At 38.0% G+C, this 25074-nt stretch overlaps 1 protein-coding gene and 1 long non-coding RNA gene across 2 annotated transcripts; one reads left to right on the forward strand and one right to left on the reverse strand.

Annotated features, from left to right (window-relative positions):
* Nucleotides 1–628: 628 nt before the first annotated feature.
* Nucleotides 629–2318, forward strand: LOC144346718 (uncharacterized). Its single transcript, XR_013419556.2, has 4 exons — nt 629–807; nt 1245–1277; nt 1817–1846; nt 2255–2318. It is a non-coding gene; the product is annotated as an uncharacterized LOC144346718 (long non-coding RNA).
* A 3185-nt stretch (nt 2319–5503) lies between these two features.
* Nucleotides 5504–10118, reverse strand: LOC100376460 (galactose mutarotase-like). Its single transcript, XM_002732348.4, has 8 exons — nt 10026–10118; nt 9211–9408; nt 8332–8486; nt 6801–7010; nt 6615–6696; nt 6329–6470; nt 5985–6159; nt 5504–5784 (listed from the first exon to the last, which is right to left on the reverse strand). The coding sequence occupies exons 2-8, from the start codon at nt 9404–9406 to the stop codon at nt 5704–5706; spliced, it is 1041 nt and encodes a 346-aa protein (XP_002732394.1). The 5' UTR covers nt 9407–9408; nt 10026–10118; the 3' UTR covers nt 5504–5703.
* Nucleotides 10119–25074: the final 14956 nt, after the last annotated feature.

Below are 25074 nucleotides of genomic sequence, written 5' to 3' on the forward strand. Positions count from 1 at the left end.
TTTGTTTGCACTTTTCTTTCGTTGAAACAATGAAAAACTCATTCCGGATTCACCGACATGATATTAGTATTTCATCGCTGAAATATTATTACATGTATCTTGCTACCCAACACATTATTTTCATTCACGGTGAATCATGCCCAACTGTTCTTAACAAGATGAACTATCAAACTCAGCTATTAAAACATGCTCAAAAATTCTCACCTTTCCTCCATTATAATGGTAGTCGAACTTATAACGTGTTTTTCTATATCTGACATGAGTTTGGGTTATTAATATTTTTATTACATGAGTTAAATATTGTGACGCATGCTAAGTTGTCTTATGTAAAACGACACTCGGTCATATACATTGTGTTGTCATCGATACACAGTGACGATGACAAATATATAGCTGTTTAACCGCCTGCTACAAAAAACCTGGCACAAAGCCAATCGTTTACTAACTGATAAGCCTCGTATTATCGTCGACAATCTAATATATTTACTATAATAATTTTGGTAGGTATTTCATCTGTTAATATTTGATTTATTTACGCAACAGATAGGGTATGTGAACACGAAATTCTTACAATTAGCTGCGACATTGGATTTGTGTACGTGATGGATGCATCATATGGACGCCGTGACGAATCTGATTGTCAAGGTCCCGTTCAACCCGAACATTCTGACTGCCATGCTTCAACCAGTTTTGATGTTGTGTCTGCCGCTTGTGAAAATAAACCATCTTGTAGTGTGCTTGCTGAGAACGACGTGTTTGATGACCCATGCCCCGGGACCTTCAAATACCTCGAAGTGACTTATAGCTGTGAGTTGAAATGATCCAATTCTTATATGCAATAATAGTTATAATAACCTTTATTGAAACTGTATCCCGGTGTGGGATATTGGTAGAAAGTACGATAAAGTGACAACGGAAAAAACAGCACTGAAAATATGAACATCTTCTAGACATTTAGCGTCTGTCATGGAGTTGATTTTACTGGAAATTATAGTTTTAATCATGTTTTCTTGTGCCCCTTTTAAACGATGATATGCCGATATGCCCCAGATACCCCCTTCCCTGTTGCAAACTGCCAATTTATTGACGCAGTCGGAGAAGTGAAGCAAATATACTTACAAAAAATACTGTACTACGACCCAGTTGTCAGTGCATATGACACAGAGAATATTTCTCGAATCTGGTGGTTGTTTTAAATCTATATAATGCACATATAGTTAATGTATTTCTAATTATATATTCAGGTTTTGTATCAAATGTTGATGACACCGCACCAGGTACGATATTATCGTCATATACATATACACATATACATATAGAGAATTTTGTTTCATATTGCAACTTGATAAGAACTTCATAAAGGGTTGATTTATTGTAAAATAAAAAGAATATTTTGCCTGTAAACATGATAGCAATAGTCTTTCCATGAAATACTGAACACATGTGTTTGTGATTACCAAATACGTATAGGTAAATCCAGTCATTGAAGTATACAACACTTTATCAAACGAATACTTCCATGTTTTGTTTTTCAGAATTTATTTTATGAAAACTCATAACCTAATGTTTTTTTTAATCAACTTTTTTTCAAACATACTCAAAATACTCAAAGTTATACACACTGTCTCTTAAGTAAACTACTACCACTACGTCTATGTTTTAGCTTTCAATCCGTTGCTGTATGTACACGTAGTTCTTACCTGAACAATGTTGCACACAAACTATATGATTACACAGTATTAGTATATCAACTATAATAAACAAAATGGCTCAAAGTGCATTAACTTTACATCAGCATGATTTTGTTTTTATTCAGGTGATTATTAACACACGGAATTGAATAATAGTAAGTTATAATCTATCATATTGAGGTGTTAAATTAAAACAAGTCTTCGAAAAGTCACACCATTACTATTCAAGTATTCAAACCCATAACTAATGTATCAGATACGGGCATCGTATTTCATGTAAAGTACATTTTCCTGTCTCCGAATATATCAAGTTTCTGGACTTTGGGGTTTCATGTTTTTTCTTAATATTGTTACGTGATTAGACCTTTGTTTTGGTTTTATACCAACTTCATTCCTTTTACTTCCCACTCATGAATGCAAGTAAGCAATATACATCTTCGAATAATTCATAACCGATCTTAGACAGTTGTACTTATAATGTACAGAAAGGCGGACAATGCAGCCATAATCTAAATTTGTGTTCAGATAGTATTTTAAATACATATATATCTCTATGTTTGCAGGCTTTGGTTGGTGCCATACCTAGAAGACTTACACATAGAGAAATAAAATTTAAAAATAGCAATACTCCACATTGTTTTGAGCGTTATATAGTTTGGTCAGTTTGTTGAATCAAGCAGAATGAAAGGATAACTGGAACTAAGAATAAATGTGCGTCCGTGCGAGCGCGCGCGCGCGTGTGTGTGTGTGTGTGTGTGTGTGTGTGTGTGTGTGTGTGTGTGTTAAACCCTGTCCTGGCGATGATCCTAGATTGGTTAATAAAGGTTTTGCCATAATCGCATTAATATTTCAATATATACTACGTAATGCCAAACGAATTATTTGAATAAGTTTATTTCCATTGCCTCCCAACCGAAAGTCATATATGTTAGAGGTTGTGGCTTATAATCTGCATATGAATGCATGTGTGACATTTACAGTCTCCATGTGAATATATGTGTGGGGTTTACAATCCCCATGTGTATACAAGCGTGGCAGTTACAATATCCATGTGACTACAAGTAGGCATTTATAATCTCCATGTGAATATAGGCATGGCGTTTACCATTTCCATGTAAATATAGGCGTGGCGTTTACCATCTCCATGTGAATATAGGTGTGGCGTTTATCATCTCCATGTAAATACAGGCGTGGCAGTTACAATATTCACGTGACTACAAGTAGGCATTTATAATCTTCATGTGAATATAGGCATGGCGTTTACCATCTCTATGTGAATATAGGCATGGCGTTTACCATCTCCATGTAAATATAGGCATGGTGTTTACCATCTCCATGTGAATATAGGTGTGGGGTTTACAATCTCCATGTGTATACAAGCGTGGCAGTTACAATATCCATGTGACTACAAGTAGGCATTTATAATCTCCATGTGAATATAGGCATGGCGTTTACCATCTCCATGTACATATAGGTCTGGCGTTTATCATCTCCATGTAAATACAGGCGTGGCAGTTACAATATTCATGTGACTACAAGTAGGCATTTATAATCTCCATGTCAATATATGCATGGCATTTACCATCTCTATGTGAATATAGGCATGGCGTTTACCATCTCCATGTAAATATAGGCATGGCGTTTACCATCTCCATGTGAATATAGGTGTGGGGTTTACAATCTCCATGTGTATACAAGCGTGGCAGTTACAATATCCATGTGACTACAAGTAGGCATTTATAATCTCCATGTGAATATAAGCATGGCGTTTACCATCTCCATGTGAATATAGGCATGGCGTTTACCATCTCCATGTGAATATAGGTGTGGCGTTTATCATCTCCATGTGAATATAGGCATGGCATTTACCATCTCCATGTGAATATAGGCATGGCGTTTACCATCTCCATGTAAATATAGGCATGGCGTTTACCATCTCCATGTAAATATAGGTGTGGCGTTTATCATCTCCATGTAAATACAGGCGTGGCAGTTACAATATTCATGTGACTACAAGTAGGCATTTATAATCTCCATGTGAATATAGGCATGGCGTTTACCATCTCCATGTGAATATAGGCATGGCGTTTACCATCTCCATGTAAATATAGGCATGGCGTTTACCATCTCCATGTGAATATAGGTGTGGGGTTTACAATCTCCATGTGTATACAAGCGTGGCAGTTACAATATCCATGTGACTACAAGTAGGCATTTATAATCTCCATGTGAATATAAGCATGGCGTTTACCATCTCCATGTGAATATAGGCATGGCGTTTACCATCTCCATGTGAATATAGGTGTGGGGTTTACAATCTCCATGTGTATAAAAGTGTGGCAGTTACAATATCCATGTGACTACAAGTAGGCATTTATAATCTCCATGTGAATATAGGCGTGGCATTTATCATCTCCATGTGAATATAGGCATGGCATTTACCATCTCCATGTGAATATAGGCATGGCGTTTACCATCTCCATGTGAATATAGGCATGGCGTTTACCATCTCCATGTAAATATAGGTGTGGCGTTTATCATCTCCATGTAAATACAGGCGTGGCAGTTACAATATTCATGTGACTACACGTAGGCATTTATAATCTCCATGTGAATATAGGCATGGCGTTTACCATCTCCATGTGAATATAGGCATGGCGTTTACCATCTCCATGTAAATATAGGTGTGGCGTTTACCATCTCCATGTAAATACAGGCGTGGCAGTTACAATATTCATGTGACTACAAGTAGGCATTTATAATCTCCATGTGAATATAGGCATGGCGTTTACCAACTCCATGTGAATATAGGCGTGGCGTTTACCATCTCCATGTAAATATAGGCATGGCGTTTACCATCTCCATGTGAATATAGGCATGGCGTTTACCATCTCCATGTAAATATAGGTCTGGCGTTTATCATCTCCATGTAAATACAGGCGTGGCAGTTATAATATTCATGTGACTACAAGTAGGCATTTATAATCTCCATGTGAATATAGGCATGGCGTTTACCATCTCCATGTGAATATAGGTGTGGCGTTTATCATCTCCATGTAAATACAGACATGGCAGTTACAATATCTATGTGACTACAAGTATGCATATATAATCTCCATGTGAATATAGGCATGGCGTTTACTATCTCCATGTGTATACAAGCGTGGCAGTTACAATATCCATGTGACTACAAGTAGGCATTTATAATCTCCATGTGAATATAGGCATGGCGTTTACCATCTCCATGTGAATATAGGCATGGCGTTTACCATCTCCATGTAAATACAGATGTGGCAGTTACAATATCCATGTGACTACAAATAGGCATTTATAATCTCCATGTGAATACAGGCGTGGCGTTTAACGTCTCTGTGTGAATATAGGTGTGGCATTTACAATTTCCATAGGAATAAAGTGTGGGGTTTATCATATCTTTGTGAATACAGGCGTGGCAGTTTGTCTCCATGGGAATAAATTGTAGCATGCGAATACCACGTTGTGATTGAACATACATTTACAAATTGAGTAACAAATGTGGATTTATAGGAATGAATGGTATAACACATGTATGACAATCTTACAATTGCCCCAGGCGCGAGCACCCCCCAATGCTGGCGTTAACATACACATATATCCCATAATGCGATGCTACAAGGACGTAATTGTGAGCGTTTGTCACTTAACCGAACATCCAACATCCGCCCCAAACGTGTCATCATATTCCGTTTGTATATTGTGTAACATACTGTTTAATGCGAATTTCACACCAGATATAATCCGTCTTCTGGATAATCAACAACAACAGGCAAAAAAAAAGGACAGAACTACATTTAATTATATTGAAATCAATCATTGTTCTCAATGCACTATACTCGGGGGCGAATCTACGTCACAGAATGTTGAAGAGCCGGTGAAAACAGCACATTCCTTTCCTATACATCTATAAAATATTATAGAAATAAACATTTTTTTGATTATCCATTTGTGAGATGGCTTTGCATACTTTTCATCGTTATTCTAGTGTAGAAAACTTGTACCATGTGGTATGATCATATACATCTCCAGGATTCAAGACAGTATTTGGAAAATTTGGCTGAAAAACAAAACAAAAATATCTTATTTTGAAACAAGAACTTTAACTAGAACTATTTGAGATGTAGACAACACAATCCTGAGTTACGTGAGCAGAACAATCCTAGACTGGCCATTCAATTATTCCAAAATCATATATGATCCTATATATACTAATTTATTGATGATATTGTTTTCAACCGCACTCTCAGAGACTCCTACCTGGTTTATGGCATTTGGATAGTTTTGATTTTCCAAACATAAACCTGAATGCTTAGGATAGGTTGCACCATTCTTGCCACAGGCGAGACCATCTAAGAAATTAGCAGTGTAAAATTGAATACCAGGTTGTGTGGTGTAGACTTCCATCATCCGACTTGACTTTGGATGGTGAACCCTACGATGAAAAAGACTTGAAAGATGCATCATTGACATACAAAGAAAATATATTATTTATATCTCCCTGGCTGACGAATGACTATGGCCGTAGAGTTATCCAATGGTACACATTAAGTGATGTCAGGTGTCTCTAAATACATACATTTCTAGATTGTATTTCATCTTACCTTGCAGCCAAATGTTTCTCTTTATTAGACTGTAAGCAGTAATTATTATCATATCCTCCTCCTGGTACCTTATGAATAATATCACCAAGTAAGACAGGTGTTCTAAGATCAAATACACTGCCCTCTACTGGCAAAATCTCACCTAAAAATCAATTAAGTTCAATTGATCAAAATGGCAATTGAAACTGATCTGCTCCATCCAATTACAACATTCTCCATATAAATCTACAGGTGGGAGACTGCCATAACGACGACAACAACAACAACTGGTAATAACATGCCATACCTGTTGGAATAACAATATCGTCTACTGGCGTATAATAATCAGCATTAATCATTACAAGGTGGTCATAAATATCTACAGCATCCTACGTGAAAAGAAATGTATGCAAACATTATGCATCAACAAAGAAAATACCATATGCATCAAAATATAAAGCATGCTGGGTAATATGCACATTTTTCTACTCACATGTCCAGCTAGGTTGAAATAGCAGTGATTGGTTAAATTGACAGGCGTTGGTTTACTCGTGTTGGCAATATAATGAATAATGACTTCGTTATCTTCTGTCAGTTGGTATGTAACATGTGTAGCAAGCTCACCCGGATAGCCTTCCTCGCCATCGACACTGGTGTACTTGAATTTAATGCCGTCACCATCGATGGCAGAGTCCCATATCATCTGGTTAATAATATATACATATAATTACTGGTATTTATATATTTTCTATATTCACCCGGTATTTACATTTTGAAATCATGTTTGTACCATTGTTAATGAGGGACAGACCAGATGCTGAATTCACACATGGGCGAAGTATAACATTCAAACATACAGCCTGAAAACCTATCGCTATACCTTTCGTTGCAATTTACATAACAAATATATATAAACACAGACTTCTTGGTAAACCTTGGCATAATGACTACAACATTTCATTGGTTCATTTTCATTGGTTCTCAATACATTAATTTATGTAACAATGATTTTTTGTTAAAATTGATATTAAATTTAAATGTAGATGATCTATTCCAAGTATAGGATTTATTTTTTAGGATTAACGATTATAACGATTAAATATAATTATTATTTATACCTTATTTAGTCACATGTCACATTGTTCAATCACTTCTATTGATGGAAACACCATGAGAAAAGTGTGAGTAATCGGATATAACATCACGAGCCATCGCATGCACAGCGCTGAGTGTGTGTTAATTCACAGTATTACAACACTGTAGAATACTTTATTTTAGCTGGAATTAATTTTCGATGAAAAGACTTTTTGGGTGTTTTGTATGGAATTAATTTTCACTGATTTTTGACAAGTTGAATGTAAATTATAGGAATAAAGATATATTCGCGGGATTTCCTTCAGCGAAAATTAATTCCAAGCGAAAGTAAAGTATTTTACAGTAAATGTTTTACACTTTGTCATTTATTCCTCAGAATAATTCAAAATATACCACCTGGCATAGAAATAATTATTCTAAATCTAGTTTCCCCTCTTTTCCATCAGAAATCGCAATAGCCCAGTCCTTAGAGGCCCTGCCTGACGTGCTTAATGTTGTGGGTATGAACTCCTCATTTGGCCAACTTTTTCAATAGTTGAGAAAGAACTATATCTTCCCACTAACTCCAAACACTGCACCTTGACTAAGGCGGTACTGTCTTAGCCAAGGGGCAAGTTCTGATTTTAATACAATAGTGGTTTACAAAATATGTAACAGTTGTGAAGCTAAAACAATGTCAGTTTACAAGTCATGTATTGTTACACTTAGTATATAAATACAACTGTAGATATTGCATTCACATATGAATACAAGTTTGACTGGCCCACAATCTGCATAATTTACAATCTGGTATAATTATAGGTTATAACGCCACACTTTAGCGAGTGTGATTTAAAGGACTCTGACCAAAAGTGTGGACACTTTATATATTCATTGTATATAAACTGACACTTTCTTGCGGTGTTTCTAATCCATATTGTTCGACTTACTCTACTAAATCCATTAGGTCCTCCATGTATGTGGTTTGGTCCATTATTAATAGGTAGATTATATTCCTCACCATTTAGTACAAACTTACCATGGTGAATTCTATTGCAAACTCTACCAACTACTTCACCAAAATAGTAATTATCATTTTCATATCCTGCAGAGTAGAAACAAAAAATTAAAAAAATAGTAAATTGATGTAACACAAAATATATGAATGTCCTCAGAGATGAATATTACTTCACATAATATAATTAATATAAACAGGATATTTGGTCATAATTACAATCAACACTTGACATATAACTCAAATTAAGTACAAAATGAGTTAGCTATATTTATACATAACATGTATTATACATATGATAAGAACGTATGTGACTGTCATCATTTATTGCACACTGAAGCAATTGTTGGATAAGTGATGGGAAAAATGATGAGCAAAAGTTTGTTTTAAAGAACTCACTGACTTAGAAATATAAATATTCAATTACCAGTAGTTCAAAGTGTAGGCCCAACATTGTTACATGGGTAAATTTTTTCTCATCATTTAAAACTTTGCTAACTGAATTTTTTCTACCATTCACCTAACCCTGTTGATCACCAAAGGAACAAAGAAAATTGTCTGCTATACAGATGTTATTGATGTATATAAACGCTTTTGATATGAGCCAGTCTGTGACAGTAAATGGTGTTCAGTTTGATTGGATATTTGATTTCGCTGCAATTTGTGCAAATATGAAATTTGCCCAGTTAGATAAAATGATTAATTAAAAGCAATAATTCACTGATACGTTGAACACCAACTATCATGTTGACAACATAACATGTTATTCTATGATAAATTCATAGTACCAAAATTTTATTTATTTAAGTCCTACCTTTAACAGTGGCATGACCCAACACTATATCAGTTGAACCCGCGCATTTATTGGGTATTTGTATGGATGTTATGGTAGCACCAAGATCAATCAATTGCAAAACCATTCCATTCTTGTTCTTTAGTGTGTACCGCTGAACTACGTCGCCATTTGTAGTTTTTCCAAAAATATCAGTAGTAACAAGTGGGGAACTCATGACTGAAAACAATCACATGACAATTTTCAAGAAACAGGGAATATGAAACTCAATGTACAACTAAATAATAAAATGATCTGCTATCCCAAACAGAATCTCTAAGTCTGAAAACGTATTATAAAAATATTCATTGTACAAGTATACTGCATTTTACAATGTAAACAGGGTTTCTATCGTGTGTCAAACAGATAGGAGTTAAATTTTACGCATAATTTTAACAGGTTTCACATAGCAGTGGTGTTGCAATGCCCCATGCCGAAGTGCGCCCTCTTCTCCGGGTGTTGGAAACTATGATACTGTTATATTTTGATCAGCTGTGTTTTCACCGTCTGGTATTAAAATTGAAAATATATCCCAGAAAATAAATAGACGTTCGGACTATAACATTGATTTTTTTACGTCTAAACGTCTGTTTAAATCATTTGCTAATAAGACAGTTTGTGTACAAGTTGTGACGGGATCCATAGTCTATCCCACGTACAAGCCCGAGCACACGCCCACCGTCGTCATCCGTCGGCACAGCGTGACCCATGCCACCGTAATCACCGGATCCAGACTACCAACAATCCATATCGAATAAACCAGCACACTGTATATGTGATTACTGATAGTACTATACCTGCTTATTCCACTTGGTCATGGAAAATACCATAAACATGTCCGGAAACACCACGTAACCAGAAACAGGCAAGGACTCTGCAGCTGACCACTGTCCCGACAATCCCGTTGAGGGCAGCAAATACTATAGTTGAAACTCTACTTTACGACGAGTCGAAACATAGACAACATCGGGGATAACATATCAAAAACCACGGGCGCTTGCAACAGGATTTATGGTTAAAGGAGATAGGCTTGGGTAGGGTTATATACGAGGGTTATAAACTAGGATAGGGTTATAAGCCTATCGCAATTAACCATAAATCCTGTTGCAAGCGCCCGTGGTGTGGATTGTTCACGGTTCATGAAAAATCTTGTCCAACAGTATCCTGAAATCGAATTTAGAAGCCTTCCTAAAGCATAGTTAAGTGGCCATGGGTATAGTAAGTTTGGTTACAATGTCTGAATCGTGTGAATTTGCGAACTCTATTATGATACTCCTTACGTGAAAATAGGGACGGCTACATGACTTCTGGGAGATTTACAGTGACGTCATTGCCGAATTGACTATGGCGTGCATTCGTCCCTCTAATTTCATCCATGCAGTTACACCACGACATAATGTCGTAATAACATTTGAAGTTGTGGCATCATGAAGTAGAATTAACCATATGCTTAATTTCAAACTAGAACCTTTTCGATGTTCAGTGTTGGATGTTGTTCACAAAAAGGCCGCCCTCTACGAGGAAGACTAAAGGGTGAAACCTGTTGACATACAGATGGCATAGAGCCACATAAACAATGGTTAGGTTCAGGAAAATATATATTTTCACAGATTGAAATTTTCATTTTTTTCACGACAGTCCCTTTCATCAGCCATGTTCATCAAATGTTTGTTGCCTGCCAATTGTGGACATGTGTGTCATTTGTTGCGCGAGATTTTCTGCGTAAAAACGAAAGAATTTTACAATGTCGAAAACGGAAAGTCTTTATCATAGTGTTTCAACTCAAAGCCTTCGTACGCGATCAGCATCATTTGCAGTTTGTCGGTACAATCCGAGGAGTCACGATATCGTTTCAAGAAGGTGTTTTCTGATATTTAAAATTCTACACCAAATCCATCACACGAGAATTACTGCTTATATCTCTGCGCTATTATGGCGGCAAAGTAAGTACAATTTGACAAATCAAATTCCCCAGTCACGTGAGTATCTCGTTTGCCGTTTGCATATTCCCGACCATCTATCATTTTTGTTAGTATCAGAGCCTGTTTTCAAGCCTCCCTAAACAGAATATAAAATAGTTTATAACACTGATTAATCATTGTCAATTCACTTCACAGACATATCTCACACCTGTATTTTGCTGAAAGAAAAAAAAATAGCACAGCAACGTCAGTGTGTTACAAATAAACACTGATATAACAGAACAAAATACAATACAGTAACTCTGTTTTGTGAAAATAAAACAATAAACACACAATAAATTATTAAATTACGTAAAACTACTGATTTCAACTTACATTTGAATACAATTACTAGCTGGTTCCGTCTGCATATATTCGGATGCCTTGAATTGAACGAATAATTGACGAGAACGAGTTATTGATGTAACATTGAGTTTTCACCACATGAGTTATTTTGAAAATACGTAATTGTCACACCTCAGAAGGATCGCACTGTGCGCGTATTGTCACATCTCACAGCGTGCCCATGCCCATCTACATGTTGCATTATTGTACATATCGACCGTATTTCGGAGACATTGGATCATTTGTCTCTCAAATCACGAGTGTATTGTAATGATGAATAAGAACAGTCCCTCGATGCACAAAGAGTTACGCAGAGAGAAATGTTTTCCGGTAGTAATAAGAAGACAGTGTGTCCAGCACGAAGCCCTCGGCTACTACTCGATGTCCACCGGCGAGTGGCTTTACAGAGCCGTTTTTGAATGTGAGGTGAGAAAGAGTAATTTGTTCATACGTGGTCAGAAGAAAATCCTCCACACCAAAATGCCAAGGCGAAAAATCAAAAGCTCGTCCACCAAGTTGAAGATCAACGATGACTCGAAGAAATTTGTTCGCTTCAATCAAGATAAGAAAATTATTGACTTTGAAAAGAACACCGATTTGACAACTGTTTGTAACGGGTTGGCAAGTGGTAAAAATTCTGGGATCTTGGAGAAGTACCAACAACGACGTACGCCGCAACTGGGCGTTGACGAAACGAAAGTATCGCTACCTGATACACACGAGAGTGATTGCAAAAGTGTAAGTTGGAGTGCAATTGATTGTGTTACAGGGAAACTAAGTCCCAGGAAACAGGGTGAAAATATTAGTGCTCCTGCAACTAGTGAATATCCTAAATCCAGACGCGATGATCAGATTGATACCGATCATGCACGTGATTTTGCTTCTCAGTTAGTTGGTAGCAACAACAGAGAGACATTTACTCTGCCGACCCCTGTTCCCAACGTAGTGGTAACTGCACCCAGCCCGTGTTTGGAGATGGAAATGGAATCTGTTTACTCTTCTGTTGAAGATGAAGTCGATTTTATGGGGAAAAAAGTTACTGAGTTGAACAATTCGAGAAAAACAATGGATTCAAGCCCCGACTACATTAACCGTTCGACAACGTCTTTAAGCGAGTCCTTGATATTACCGCCTGTGCATTCCACAGGTGTCATGTCTCGTCGGTCGTCAGGGGAATTCGTGAAGGATCCATTGTCTCGCCGTTCAACAATATCAATCGAATTGACAAAAATAATATCAAAGTTGGAAGCCCTGAGAAAACAACGTTCTGAGGTAATCGCAGGCCTAGGTACAAACCACAAAGAAGAGGGAAAGGTAACATCCACACTGCAAATGAAAGATTTAGCTTTATTAAATCGACGTGGATCCTTTCAGTCAGGAATCCCTGCATCGGTGAGTTTACAAAATCGTTATCTTTGGTGAACTTGTTTTCAGAAAAATATCAAGTACGGCTACTGTTGATTTGTTCCAGAATTCGTCCCTCTGATTCCTATGTTATTATACAGCACAGAGGATTTAATGTGTATTTCATATTACAATAATATTCATAATAAATACAATATTAAAATATTTGTATAAAATTCTATATTACTAGCCAAGAAGACGTGACAGTTCTTGTTCGTCTGTTGCATCATCCAATTGTCATGACGACGACTTTGAACGGCGAAACGAAATGAAGAACCTTGTATTTGACATAAACATGGTATCCAATGGTGCGGACACTGTTGATGGCGATGCGTCCGCCGAGTTTTCTCAAATGCCGTTACAAACAGACCAATTTCACCACCGAGTATCTGTCGAAAGTCTCGCAGAGCCGTCGCCGCGTTTTTTGTTCCCTAGCGAACCCCTGGGTGCGGACAATGGTGAATTAATGGCATATTTGTCAAGACGTAGACACTCAATCACAGTTACACCTTCGATATCTTGTTTACGTCCTGGATCTCCATCTCAGCACAAAAGAGATAATTCGATTAGTTTACAACGACGACAATTGATGGAAATTCCACATGGCATTATACAGGGCGCGGGTCCTTGTAAACAACGTAGCCAAGATATCGTAGAGAAGATGCTACCTCGCAGGCAGTCACTGAGAAGTCATACTGAGATTAAACAACAGGTAGAAGAAGAGCTTCAGCAGCGAATCCAGGAAAGGCGACAACGTCAACTTAAAACTTCAGGGGACAGAATAGGGGCAAATAGAATAACAACTCGAACAAATAATCTACGTAATACAAATCGACTTCGTAAAATGTTACAAGACATGAGTGAACACAGAACTACTGCTGAAGTTTTAGAAATGAGAGCGGAAATGGAAAAAATGTGTATGAAACCAACGTGAACAATTAATCCGACACGTTCTCGTTGTGCAAACGGCTGAGCAAAGTAGTAGCAGTGGCGGTGGCATAGGGGGGCAGAGGGGGAAAGTCTCCCCCTCGAAAAAATGTTGGGAATCAGGCTGAGACCCTTTGTGTCAGCAAAATTTACCCCCCCCCCCAAATGCAGAAAATAACGTTTCAGAGAGTCTAGATTTCAAGAATTGTTAAGGGAGAAGATGCCCCGGACCCCCTAGTAAGATCGGCTCTTCGGCGCGAGGTTAATGAGCAGATCTCGTCCCTCCAAGTAACATTTCGTGCCGCTGCCTCTCGAATGTAGTCAAATCAGTTTGAATATTATGGGATATATTTGATAACGATTTAACAAATAATGTGATTTTTATTTATTTGATATAAATTGTTTAAGTTGTTTAATAATTAATACACGCACAAATACACATGATATGTTTGTAAATATGTACGCAGGTAAATAACAATTCAGTGACGTTAGTTCCTGTTTTCACAACCAAACAAACTGAACATTACTCCGGGTGCAAACTTGGAAAATAACACATCACATTTAACTTTATGTATGTAAATAGTGGTAATTAGTGACAAACCTACAACCTCTGACATGGAAAAATAAAAAAAAGGTATCAGCTCAACAAACATCACTACTTGATTGTTCTTTTCTTTGTCAATATATCGGTGTGATAGCCTGTCGAAAAACGATAGACCACAGTCTCTAAGATAAAAGAACTCTGGATAGACCTATACATGTGGAGTTATGGACCAACATTGACCAATGCACTATGTTGAGCCTTGTGTATATTTGACACCTATACTGAGTGAGAAAGTGTTTTTGCTTCAGTTTTGCCTTTAAGGTAGAAGCCTACTCATGATTTCAAACACCCAGAATTTAATCATTTTTGAAAAAAAATGTACTTCTGGATAATATAAGAATATTGAGTTGGGGGTCACCAGGCTAATATTGAGAAAATCATGGTTGTATTTTAGTGGATAGCGGCCATTTTGGCAGTATTATAGTGTTTTACCATAGGTTCCTATGGCAGAGATATTATGCCATATCTCAAATTGTAGGCTGGTGACATATTATTAACTGATGGGGTACTTTTTGTTTTCCTAATTTTTCCTCTCAACAATCTGGGTTTTAAAAAGTGTCAAAAAAGCAATTTTTGTTGCGCTTTATAGAATTGTTCTAAAAAAAGGTATTTTTAAAAAAATATTAGGACAAGTTTCTCGAAATACGTCACTGTAACACACAAAAGAATGTTATTTTATTATGCCATGGGACAATAGCTCCATGATTTTACATAATAAACCAATGAACATTGTCATGGGATTTATGATCAACTTTCTCAAAAGTGATGAGTGGACTTCTACCTTAAACAAACTTGTTTTCTTTGAAATAAAATCTTTGTTAATTATCACAAGTAATGATATTCTGGTATGTTTTTTCGCTGTTGAAGTAGTCGTCACGTGCATAGTTTCAAACATGGCCGTCGTCAATTGACGTCACACTCCTACGGCAATCACAACCCGGTACACAATAATCCATTAAGTCAATAAATTTGACATGTCAGTTAGTTATGTATCCATAAATCACTCTATTATCATATATATTTTAAGATGTCAAAGTAGATTTACACGTGTTTCGTGAGAATACAGTGGATTGTTATTGATTTGCGACCTTAGTTGCTGGATTGCTACTGAACTATACAGTGACTTCTGATAATGTTCAAGTTCATGGCGGTCTGTTCACATCTTGGACTGTATTATTTGTATACGCAGTAGCGGATCTAGAAGGGGGTTCTTGGGGTCCAGACCCCCCCCCCCCCCGGTTGAACAATTTATTTTTGTATAATATAAAAAAATCAGTCTGTCGATTTTTAAGTTTGGACCTCCCCCATAAAAAAAATCCTGTATCCGCCCCTGATACGTCCAACTTCAGTTGTATCTTTGCAACATACATAACACAAACACGTATACAGCAACCCCACATCAGATTTTGGGAGACAGGAAGTGGCTGTCAACGTGACGCCTGGGAGCGAAATATCTTCAAAAAAATGTCTTCTGATTATAATCTGAATTCCATTCCTCTAGTCTGGGCTGAATATTGATTGCCTCGTCATATAAGGGCATTCCGCTTAATAAAATTCAGGGTTAGGGCATTCCGCCTAATAACATTCAGGGTTAGGGGCATTCCGCTTAATAACATTCAGGGTTAGGGGCATTCCGCTTAATAACATTCAGGGTTAGGGGCATTTTGCTTAATAACATTCAGGGTAAGGGGCATTCCGCTTAATAGCATTCAGGGTTAGGGGCATTCCGCTAAATAACATTCTGGGTTAGGGGCATTCCGCTTAATAACATTCAGGGTTAGGGGCATTCCGCTTAATAACATTCAGGGTTAGGGGCATTCCGCTAAATAACATTCTGGGTTAGGGGCATTCCGCTTAATAACATTCAGGGTTAGGGGCATTCCGCTTAATAACATTCAGGGTAAGGAGCATTCCGCTTAATAACATTCAGGGTTAGGGGCATTCCGCTTAATAACATTCAGGGTTAGGGTCATTCCGCTAAATAACATTCAGGGTTAGGGGCATTCCGCTTAATAACATTCAGGGTTAGGGGCATTCCGCTTAATAACATTCAGGGTTAGGGGCATTCCGCTTAAAAACATTCAGGGTTAGGGGCATCCAGCATGATAAAGTAAAAAAAATAATACGCCTAGGAACAAATGGATATTAAAAATGTCCGAATATCATACCAATCTTCACTCCTTCCAAAAATAATGATTCATTCCCCCATAGTTGTTAAAAAGTGACTGTTGAGTGTATGTGAATTGATTATATGTTTGAACGTTAGTGATACTGTTTATGATTATATAGCTTAATAAAGATGCTATGTCAATGTAGTAAACAATGATATGCGAGTCCGATAGCCCATGAACACGGCTTGCAACTATGGTGATTGAAGTACTATATTATCTTTTTTTTCACCACACCTGCTTGCACACGAGCTAGCTATTCGATACAGCCAACAACTGACAAAGAAATAAAAAAAAAAGATGCTACATTAAGTAGTTGTCTAAGATGGCACCCCGTGAGTGCTACACATATGAACATTGGAATCTGAGATGTATAATTAGATATACAGCCGTTTCCTGGCACAGAATTTGATTGAACTGTGATTTATGGTCCGGTAAATACTCTTTAAACTGCTATAATCAGGTAATTAGCAGAGTCCATGTTTCGGATTTTATGCTTTGCCCCAGGCTGACATCACGTGACAGTGTACACCAAACACACATATAATGTCAATGTTATATTACGCGCGAAGAAGAAAATCAGGATACGATAATTTCTTCCAAATAGATTAAAAATCCGCACTGCTTATAGAAATAATAGTAAATATTGAAAATTCACACAAACTGAAACTTGAAGACTCCATGAAAGTGTTACGACAAACTGGCAGTCGCTGTATATATCGCTGAACTCGCCATCGTACGTTAGTAGTGATGTCAGTTTTGGGATTTGCCCTCACTTGACGCATCGACCATTTAATCCAGAGCTGAGAGAAAATAACGTCGGTTGTTCGGGACACGGTATGCCTGAGTATGTGATACTGTGATATCTGAAAACACTATTAAGTAAATTGGATTCTCTAATTATTCCGCAATAGTACTTGCCCATAGTAACCATAGAAACTCCATTTATCACGGCCTTGTTGGTGACTTGTTATGTACTGGGATACACAACGACCAGTTCCAACTTGACATCTTAGTATATTGACAATTACCCTAGTCTTTCAAGATACAATACTTTCACGCGTCCTTGTACCCGTATTACACACACGAATCACAAGTAAAGAGACCGCATTACCGTTGCATGTTTATACAGTCCTGTCCACTATTCCTGCTGGTATATGCAAATTTATAACCCTCCCGATATATAGAATGTGTTATATGTTGTAATTCTCGGCTGCGCTACCTTATCGTCTGCCCCTGCCACCCAAATTTAACCAAGCAATAACTGTCATATTTTTGCCCGGATGTAAATGTATGCAGAGATGCGTATGGAAATTAGTATGCTCACATAATTCATTCATCCATCCATGCATTCATTCATTCGTTCATTCATTCATTCGTCCGTTTGTTTGTTTGTTTGCTTGTCGTTAATTTACATTCTTCTTTATCTCGAAGTGCCGTAAAACAAACTTGACATTATACCCGTAGTTAAAATTGACCTCGTTTCTGACAGGCCCTCATTGCGTTCGCTCTGTGTAGAGCATAATCTTTTTATTGTATAGCGCATACTCAACGTTAAAAAACAGTATCTGTTTTGACGACCCAGGTAATGTTCATACAAGTGTATTGAAACGCAACAACCATCTCCAACTGTGGCGTCTAATGTTACTCTCAACGCGTATGTTGGCTGAACTTGTAATTCAGCTCTGGGCTCGAATATCTCGTTAGCGATAGTCGCTATGTACACTTACTTATATTTATGAACCTTGTATGTTTTTATGGAGTTGAAAGGGTCCCCGGGAACGCAATAAACCATTGATCCCATAATTTTACACTTGCTGGAGGTAGTGGGCTCAACTTTTTATCCAGGGTTATTGTTACTTGAACAATACCGACACATAAAGGCAGCTAGTCGGATAGCTTAACACCACGAGTACAGTATCTATGTTGCTGGAACTCTAGACTTTCAGTGTGTTACATATACATAGACGATGACCCAGAGGTTAAAAGGCAGGCGTGCTTGGGTCGTCAAGCATTGCTTGTAGGTCTGTTTGTCACTTGTTTATAATTACATCAGGCGGTTTGTGTCTACACCCTACATGAACATTGATCACCAATCGATTTGTCCGTCCAACCTAATGACATTTCGACTACAGGTGTGCGTCGCACTCAGCGTGTCGTAACTAGGAGATACTTTAGAGCCAACTGTGACATACGCAGCCGAGTAATCTCCGAATCATCTAGTTAGTATCTGTGCAGTTCATTTGCTGCTTTGGCAAGTATTAGTCGGTTATTTGTGTTAAATATATGTCCGTATCCATGGAGTTATAGTAGGAGCTACCATGCCGCGGTCGAAGTCTTTCTACAGTCGTATGGCGGAGGCCGGGGAGGGAGTATTCTTTCCGTCCGAGACCAAGGTACAGAATTCTGCTAAGTATAAGTCTTACGACTGCGAACTGCAGGCTACACTGACTGATTTGCGAGTAAAATATCGTGATTTTATAAGGAAAACTCACGCAGAGGTGCTAGAGTTGAAGCAGTTTCTTAACGACGTGCAAAAAACACGGCCTGCCGCCGTTGACCTAAAACGCATTGAAAAGCGACACAGACAGCGACGACTGATGGAACAGACTGAAACCGAATTTATCAAGGTACGTGTCGACAACGAACTCGTCACACTGCCAATTCTAGTGAGGAAGAAAACAGAGAAAGCTGTAGTAGAAAAAAAACATTCGCGAAAGGGAGAAAGGAAACGCCACCACAAACGGCGAACTTTGGGTGATTCTGACGAGGGGGAACACCACGACAAGAAAATATTGAAAAATGTTGGCCTTGAACGCGCGCAAAGCATGTTTACAGCATTAACGAGTGAAGATACGATAGTAGAAGAACAGCTACCAATAAAGACACACAACGAGGACGGCTCCCAACTGCCAAACCTTGTAGATTACAGTGAGACATTGACAACGACGGACCCTCACGTGCTGGGAGACAAATCTAATTCGAAAACGTCGAAAGAGCGGCGCGTCCAAGAACAGTATCTACCGATACCGGATGATATAAAGTTAAAAAGACACGCATCGTTGCCCGAATTGGTGGTTATCGGAGAAGGGGACAAACGAGTTCGAAAAACAGAAAAAGCCTAATATCGATTATAATATGAGAAATCCCCATTGGAGTCATGACGGTGCCACCCCCTCGGGCATTGCCGGGAATGACAATGTTTGCTTTAAAACTCACATTTGTAAAGCTGTTAAAAATCTATTCTAAAGGTGTCTTTATTCTTGTGTATTTTCTAGCTTCAGGGTGAACACTGTTTTGTTATTGGAGGTGGAATATAGTTTCTGAAGCAACTAGGGTTGCAGTGTTATTTTTCAGTATATCGTTGCATGTAATACGATGACCGGTACAATCTGTACTATGCACTGCAGTGTGCTAAACGTCTCAATCAGTAATTCATCAGTTTGCACAACATTCAAGAACGTGAAATATAGTAGGATTGATTTATCAATGATGTGTCTAGTGTACAGGTGGCATATTTCGGTGCGTGTTTACGACCTTCCCAACATCTTAAAAGAGTTTAAAGAGCAATTTCATTTGTCACCATATTTTTCAGTAGTGGAATCTTTGTTTTTCGTGCTTTTGCTTATTGTTTTGTTTTGAAATGCCAGTGAATATTTGATCTACTTTAGACCGGGCATTTCGTATACCTGTTTTAGTTACTGATATGTTTTAAGTTTCATGCTATGATACTCATGAGTTCACGAGTTCACGCGGTTCATAGGTGCGTTTCTCTATTAATAACCGATATTTGGATGGAAAGATGGAAAAATATTAAAAAAAACTTTAGGCATATAATTTCTGCACTGGGCGGACTCGATGACAACGCAGGAACTCATTTGACCCCGGTTCGTATTGTTTTACGAGAGCTAAATCTCCTCGGGTCGAAATGCATTGTTTGAGTCTTAAAACATGTAATGTAAACGCAGTCGAGTAAAAAATTGGAACGCCTGGTTGGGATTCTTTTTTTCAACTGTGTCCACCGTGTCGCTGGTGTATTTGGATAAGACACGTGACTACAGGATGATATTCTTCGATTACAGGCTGTGCAATGTGAGGTGGTTCACGGGGTATTACGAATTCAACTGGTTACGTCACTTTCAGTACCGAGAAGCTCAACAGGTGGTTACTGTATCGTGCCAAGTGTGCACGTAGTTGTAGTGTGTAATTACCCTCGCTTGTTTACGAAGGTTTTTTGTGTGAATTTGAGTGAGTGCACGTGGAAATTATATCACATATCTGCAATGAGCTTTGGACGGGAGAACATGGCGATCGATATTAACAACTCCCACATGGTATACCGAATTATAGGTCGGACGTTGTCAGGCCAACACGATTCATCCATACTTAACACATCGATTGAGCCGTAAGACTTTCTTTCGGAAAGAATACAAAGATTTCCCATCCGGTCTGTAACATTCATAGAATATGTAACCGATACAAGGTATTTACGCTAAACCACCGTGGTTTTAATTCAAACCACCGTATCTATGGAAACGACGGAAGGGGTGTAGGGAACCTATACGGTAGGTACGGTAGATTTCAGCGACATTTTCCCAACAACGGTCGCTTCCTCAAACTATTCATTGATCTCATCAAATCTAAATTTTACTTGGAGTACGTAGGCATGAGTGGGTTGACTCTCGGATTTGTGTAAACAAATTGTTCTAAATATCACCGCGGTCGCAGTCACGGTACCCACTCCTACAACGCTTTACTGACCATCCGCGGGTGTTTTTTCTTCGTCCACGCACCATCTCATTGAACGGAGGCACAATAGCATGCGGACATTCAATTTCGACAAACAAATATTTTTTGCCGCACATGAAGTCATTTAAGGCAGGGAAAAAGCTTGTTGAAACCTGGTAGTTGAGTAAGAAGGGGTTGGCAAAAGAAAATGATGAGGTTAAACACCGACGGAACAATAGCTACGAATACTAGTATCCTGTTAATACCTTGTGTAGGGTATAAACATGTACAATATACATTCATGTAGATTTCAGTTCAGAATGGGAGTAACCGCAGTAACTATGACGACATTTTTTTAAAACTTCCATAAAAAAGCGAGAAAACAGTACAATGTAGTTCAAATCCCTAAAATATATCATGGAAGAATAAACAATGGTGATTGTCAGAGTGCTGGTCATGATTTATGACCTATGACCTATGAACTTGACTGTCGAAGGGGTCGGGGTGACACACACAAACAATGATTGGAGGTGTGTTTCGACTCTCTGGGGGTTTTATAATCATATTTTGAAATATTCAATGGGTATATTTTTTTTACATATTCTAAGAGTAAAATTTTATCTCGCGATCAATACTACAGTTTTGTGCACAGAGGAGCTTTATACTGATCGCCCATCCCAGGGCGGCATCCGGGACATTGGCCCCAATGACATAACAGCCGCCCAGTTCAGTCGTCTGTTACGTGGAAACACACACATTGGCGCTCGCGCTTTTACCTGGCACTTCGCAACGGCAGTTCAAATTAAACTGTGCATACTGCCCAGTTACTATCCCAATCACATTTCTTTCTGCGGGACTTAGCAAATAATCGGCGGTAAACTCTTACGCTATGATAACGGCGTATACTACAGACAAATGTTGTTTAACACTTCAGTTATTCGGTTAGATTGCATGCTTGGCTACAACCAATGGTGCTGATCACTGCCTCGGACGGATTCTAAAGTAATAGTCCAGGGCATATTTCTCTATCCCTGTGCAAGAAACATACCAAAATATATAGGAGTAATATTTTCCTCCCATGCATGCACGGAAACACCCACATCAGATTCCGTGCTTGTTTCTATGCATTTTTAGCCACCATAGTTACAACTTCACAAAAGAAATTCAGCCTCGAAATGTTAGCACATGACGCAGTTTTTTTTTTTAGAAAATGCTTATATTAATATTGAGATCGTATGTTATCTCAATTAAGACATTAATGACGTGCTTGGATGGTACCGGTAGTTCTAGAAACTTTCAACATTCATTTTTATTTAGGTGATTTTAATTTGTCGCTACGGTCCAGCTAATCCAGTTGATATGTACATGGGACAATTTCTGATAATACAATACAATACAAAGGCATAATCGGTCTCAAGCTATGGGTAAAGCTCGGAATTTGCCCAATAGATACACATACTCTTTCTTAAGCTATCCCAAGCTGCCGTGTCTGTTCTGTATTTTTCTGTCGTAAGTTTTGAGAACAAATTTAATCTATACATGAATGGAACAATATGAAATAGCCAACCACCTTTTTTGGAAATGACTCCATATTGAAACACAGATACTATGATCTCTATGGCAACTAACCACTACATTTCAGAATATTATATATGACTATTGTTTACTGAGTCAAACTGCATGAGCTTGGAGTTGAATAAATAATCTCAGTTTACAGACCACTTAGTGTTTGACGCCAAGCCACTGTTAGTGCACTATATGATATGAGTGGACAGTATAATTAGTTATACCGTAATTTATACATTAATTCCATGAAAACAGATTACAAAACCATTAATCACGAATGAATAATACCCCTGGCGCCGAGATATGTTATGTTGACAATGTAGCCTGTTACAATCCTGCTTTGTCTACGTAATTAACTAATAACAGAATGTGGGTGCTTGGAATCACGACATTTTGTTGTCAGATAAATTCATTTGAAATATTAAAACACGTACAAGTTATAAAGATGACTGTAGTTGTCCTCTGAGTTGATTTATGTTTCAGTCAGTGATCAAACATTGCTATCATGTATACAACTCTATAAAAATAGCTCCTCGCATCTTTTATGCTATACAGGCGACTATATTAACAGTTACTGTCCGTAGTGTGATAGTTCGGACAAATGTCAACCGTAGATTGTGCAGTGCATCACAGTCAGAGGGGGCGGTACGAAATTTTGCATGGGGGGGGGGGATATCTGCTCACCAACCTTGCACCGAAGGCGCGACCTTACTAGGGAGTCCGGGGCAAGCTCCCTCTTACAAAATGGAAATCTAGACACCCTGAAACGCTATTTCCTGCATTTTGAGGGGCAAATTTTGCTGACACAAAGGGTTTCTGCTTGATTTTGGAGGGACGACGCCCCAACACTTTTTTCAAGGGGGCGATCACCCCTTCTGCTTCCTCCAGTGCCGCCGCCACTGACAGCCGAATTGTAGATATATATGCCTAAATAAATATAATAAGTCGGTCGCGTGTTACCGATGTCTATTCAAAGTGCGCTTTCAACTCGGAACGGCCATTCTTCAGTCGGAATAATGGATTTGTACAACTAAATGGCCATCTGTCAGCCATAGGCTGTGTAGGATAGGATATTTTATTTGCCATACATAAACCATACATAACTAGGAAAGCTGAATGTTCAGGTAGGTGCAGTGGCGGCGGCACCGGGAGGGGGGAGCAGTGGGGGCGGTCGCTTACCTGAAAAAAATGATGCGGGGCGTCGCACCCAAATCAAGCTGAGACCCTTCGTGACAGCAATATTTGGCTCTCAAAATTAGGGTCTAGATTTCAGATCTTGCCTCTCATACACAATTTCGTACATGAATATAGTACGCATGCATATTGTACATGAATATAGTATGCATGCATATTGTACATGAATATAGTACGCATGCATATTGTACATGAATATAGTATGCATGCATATTGTACATGAATATAGTATGCATGCATATTGTACATGAATATAGAATATAGTATGCATGCATATTGTACATGAATATAGTACGCATGCATATTGTACATGAATATAGTACGCATGCATATTGTACATGAATATAGTACGCATGCATATTGTACATTAATATAGTATGCATGCATATTGTACATGAATATAGTATGCATGCATATTGTACATGAATATAGTACACATGCATATTGTACATGAATATAGTACGCATGCATATTGTACATGAATATAGTACACATGCATATTGTACATTAATATAGTACGCATGCATATTGTACATGAATATAGTACGCATGCATATTGTACATGAATATAGTATGCATGTATATTGTACATACATATAGTATGCATGCATATTGTACATGAATATAGAACGCATGCATATTGTACATGAATATAGTATGCATGCATATTGTACATGAATATAGTACGCATGCATATTGTACATGAATATAGTACACATGCATATTGTACATGAATATAGTACGCATGAATATAGTACGCATGCATATTGTACATGAATATAGTATGCATGCATATTGTACATGAATATAGTATGCATGCATATTGTACATGAATATAGTACGCATGCATATTGTACATGAATACAGTACACATGCATATTGTACATGAATATAGTATGCATGCATATTGTACATGAATATAGTACGCATGCATATTGTACATGAATAT

Source organism: Saccoglossus kowalevskii, chromosome 2 (genome assembly GCF_978046115.1).
Source record: "Saccoglossus kowalevskii chromosome 2, keSacKowa6.1, whole genome shotgun sequence".
NCBI classification, from domain to species: Eukaryota; Metazoa; Hemichordata; class Enteropneusta; family Harrimaniidae; genus Saccoglossus; species Saccoglossus kowalevskii.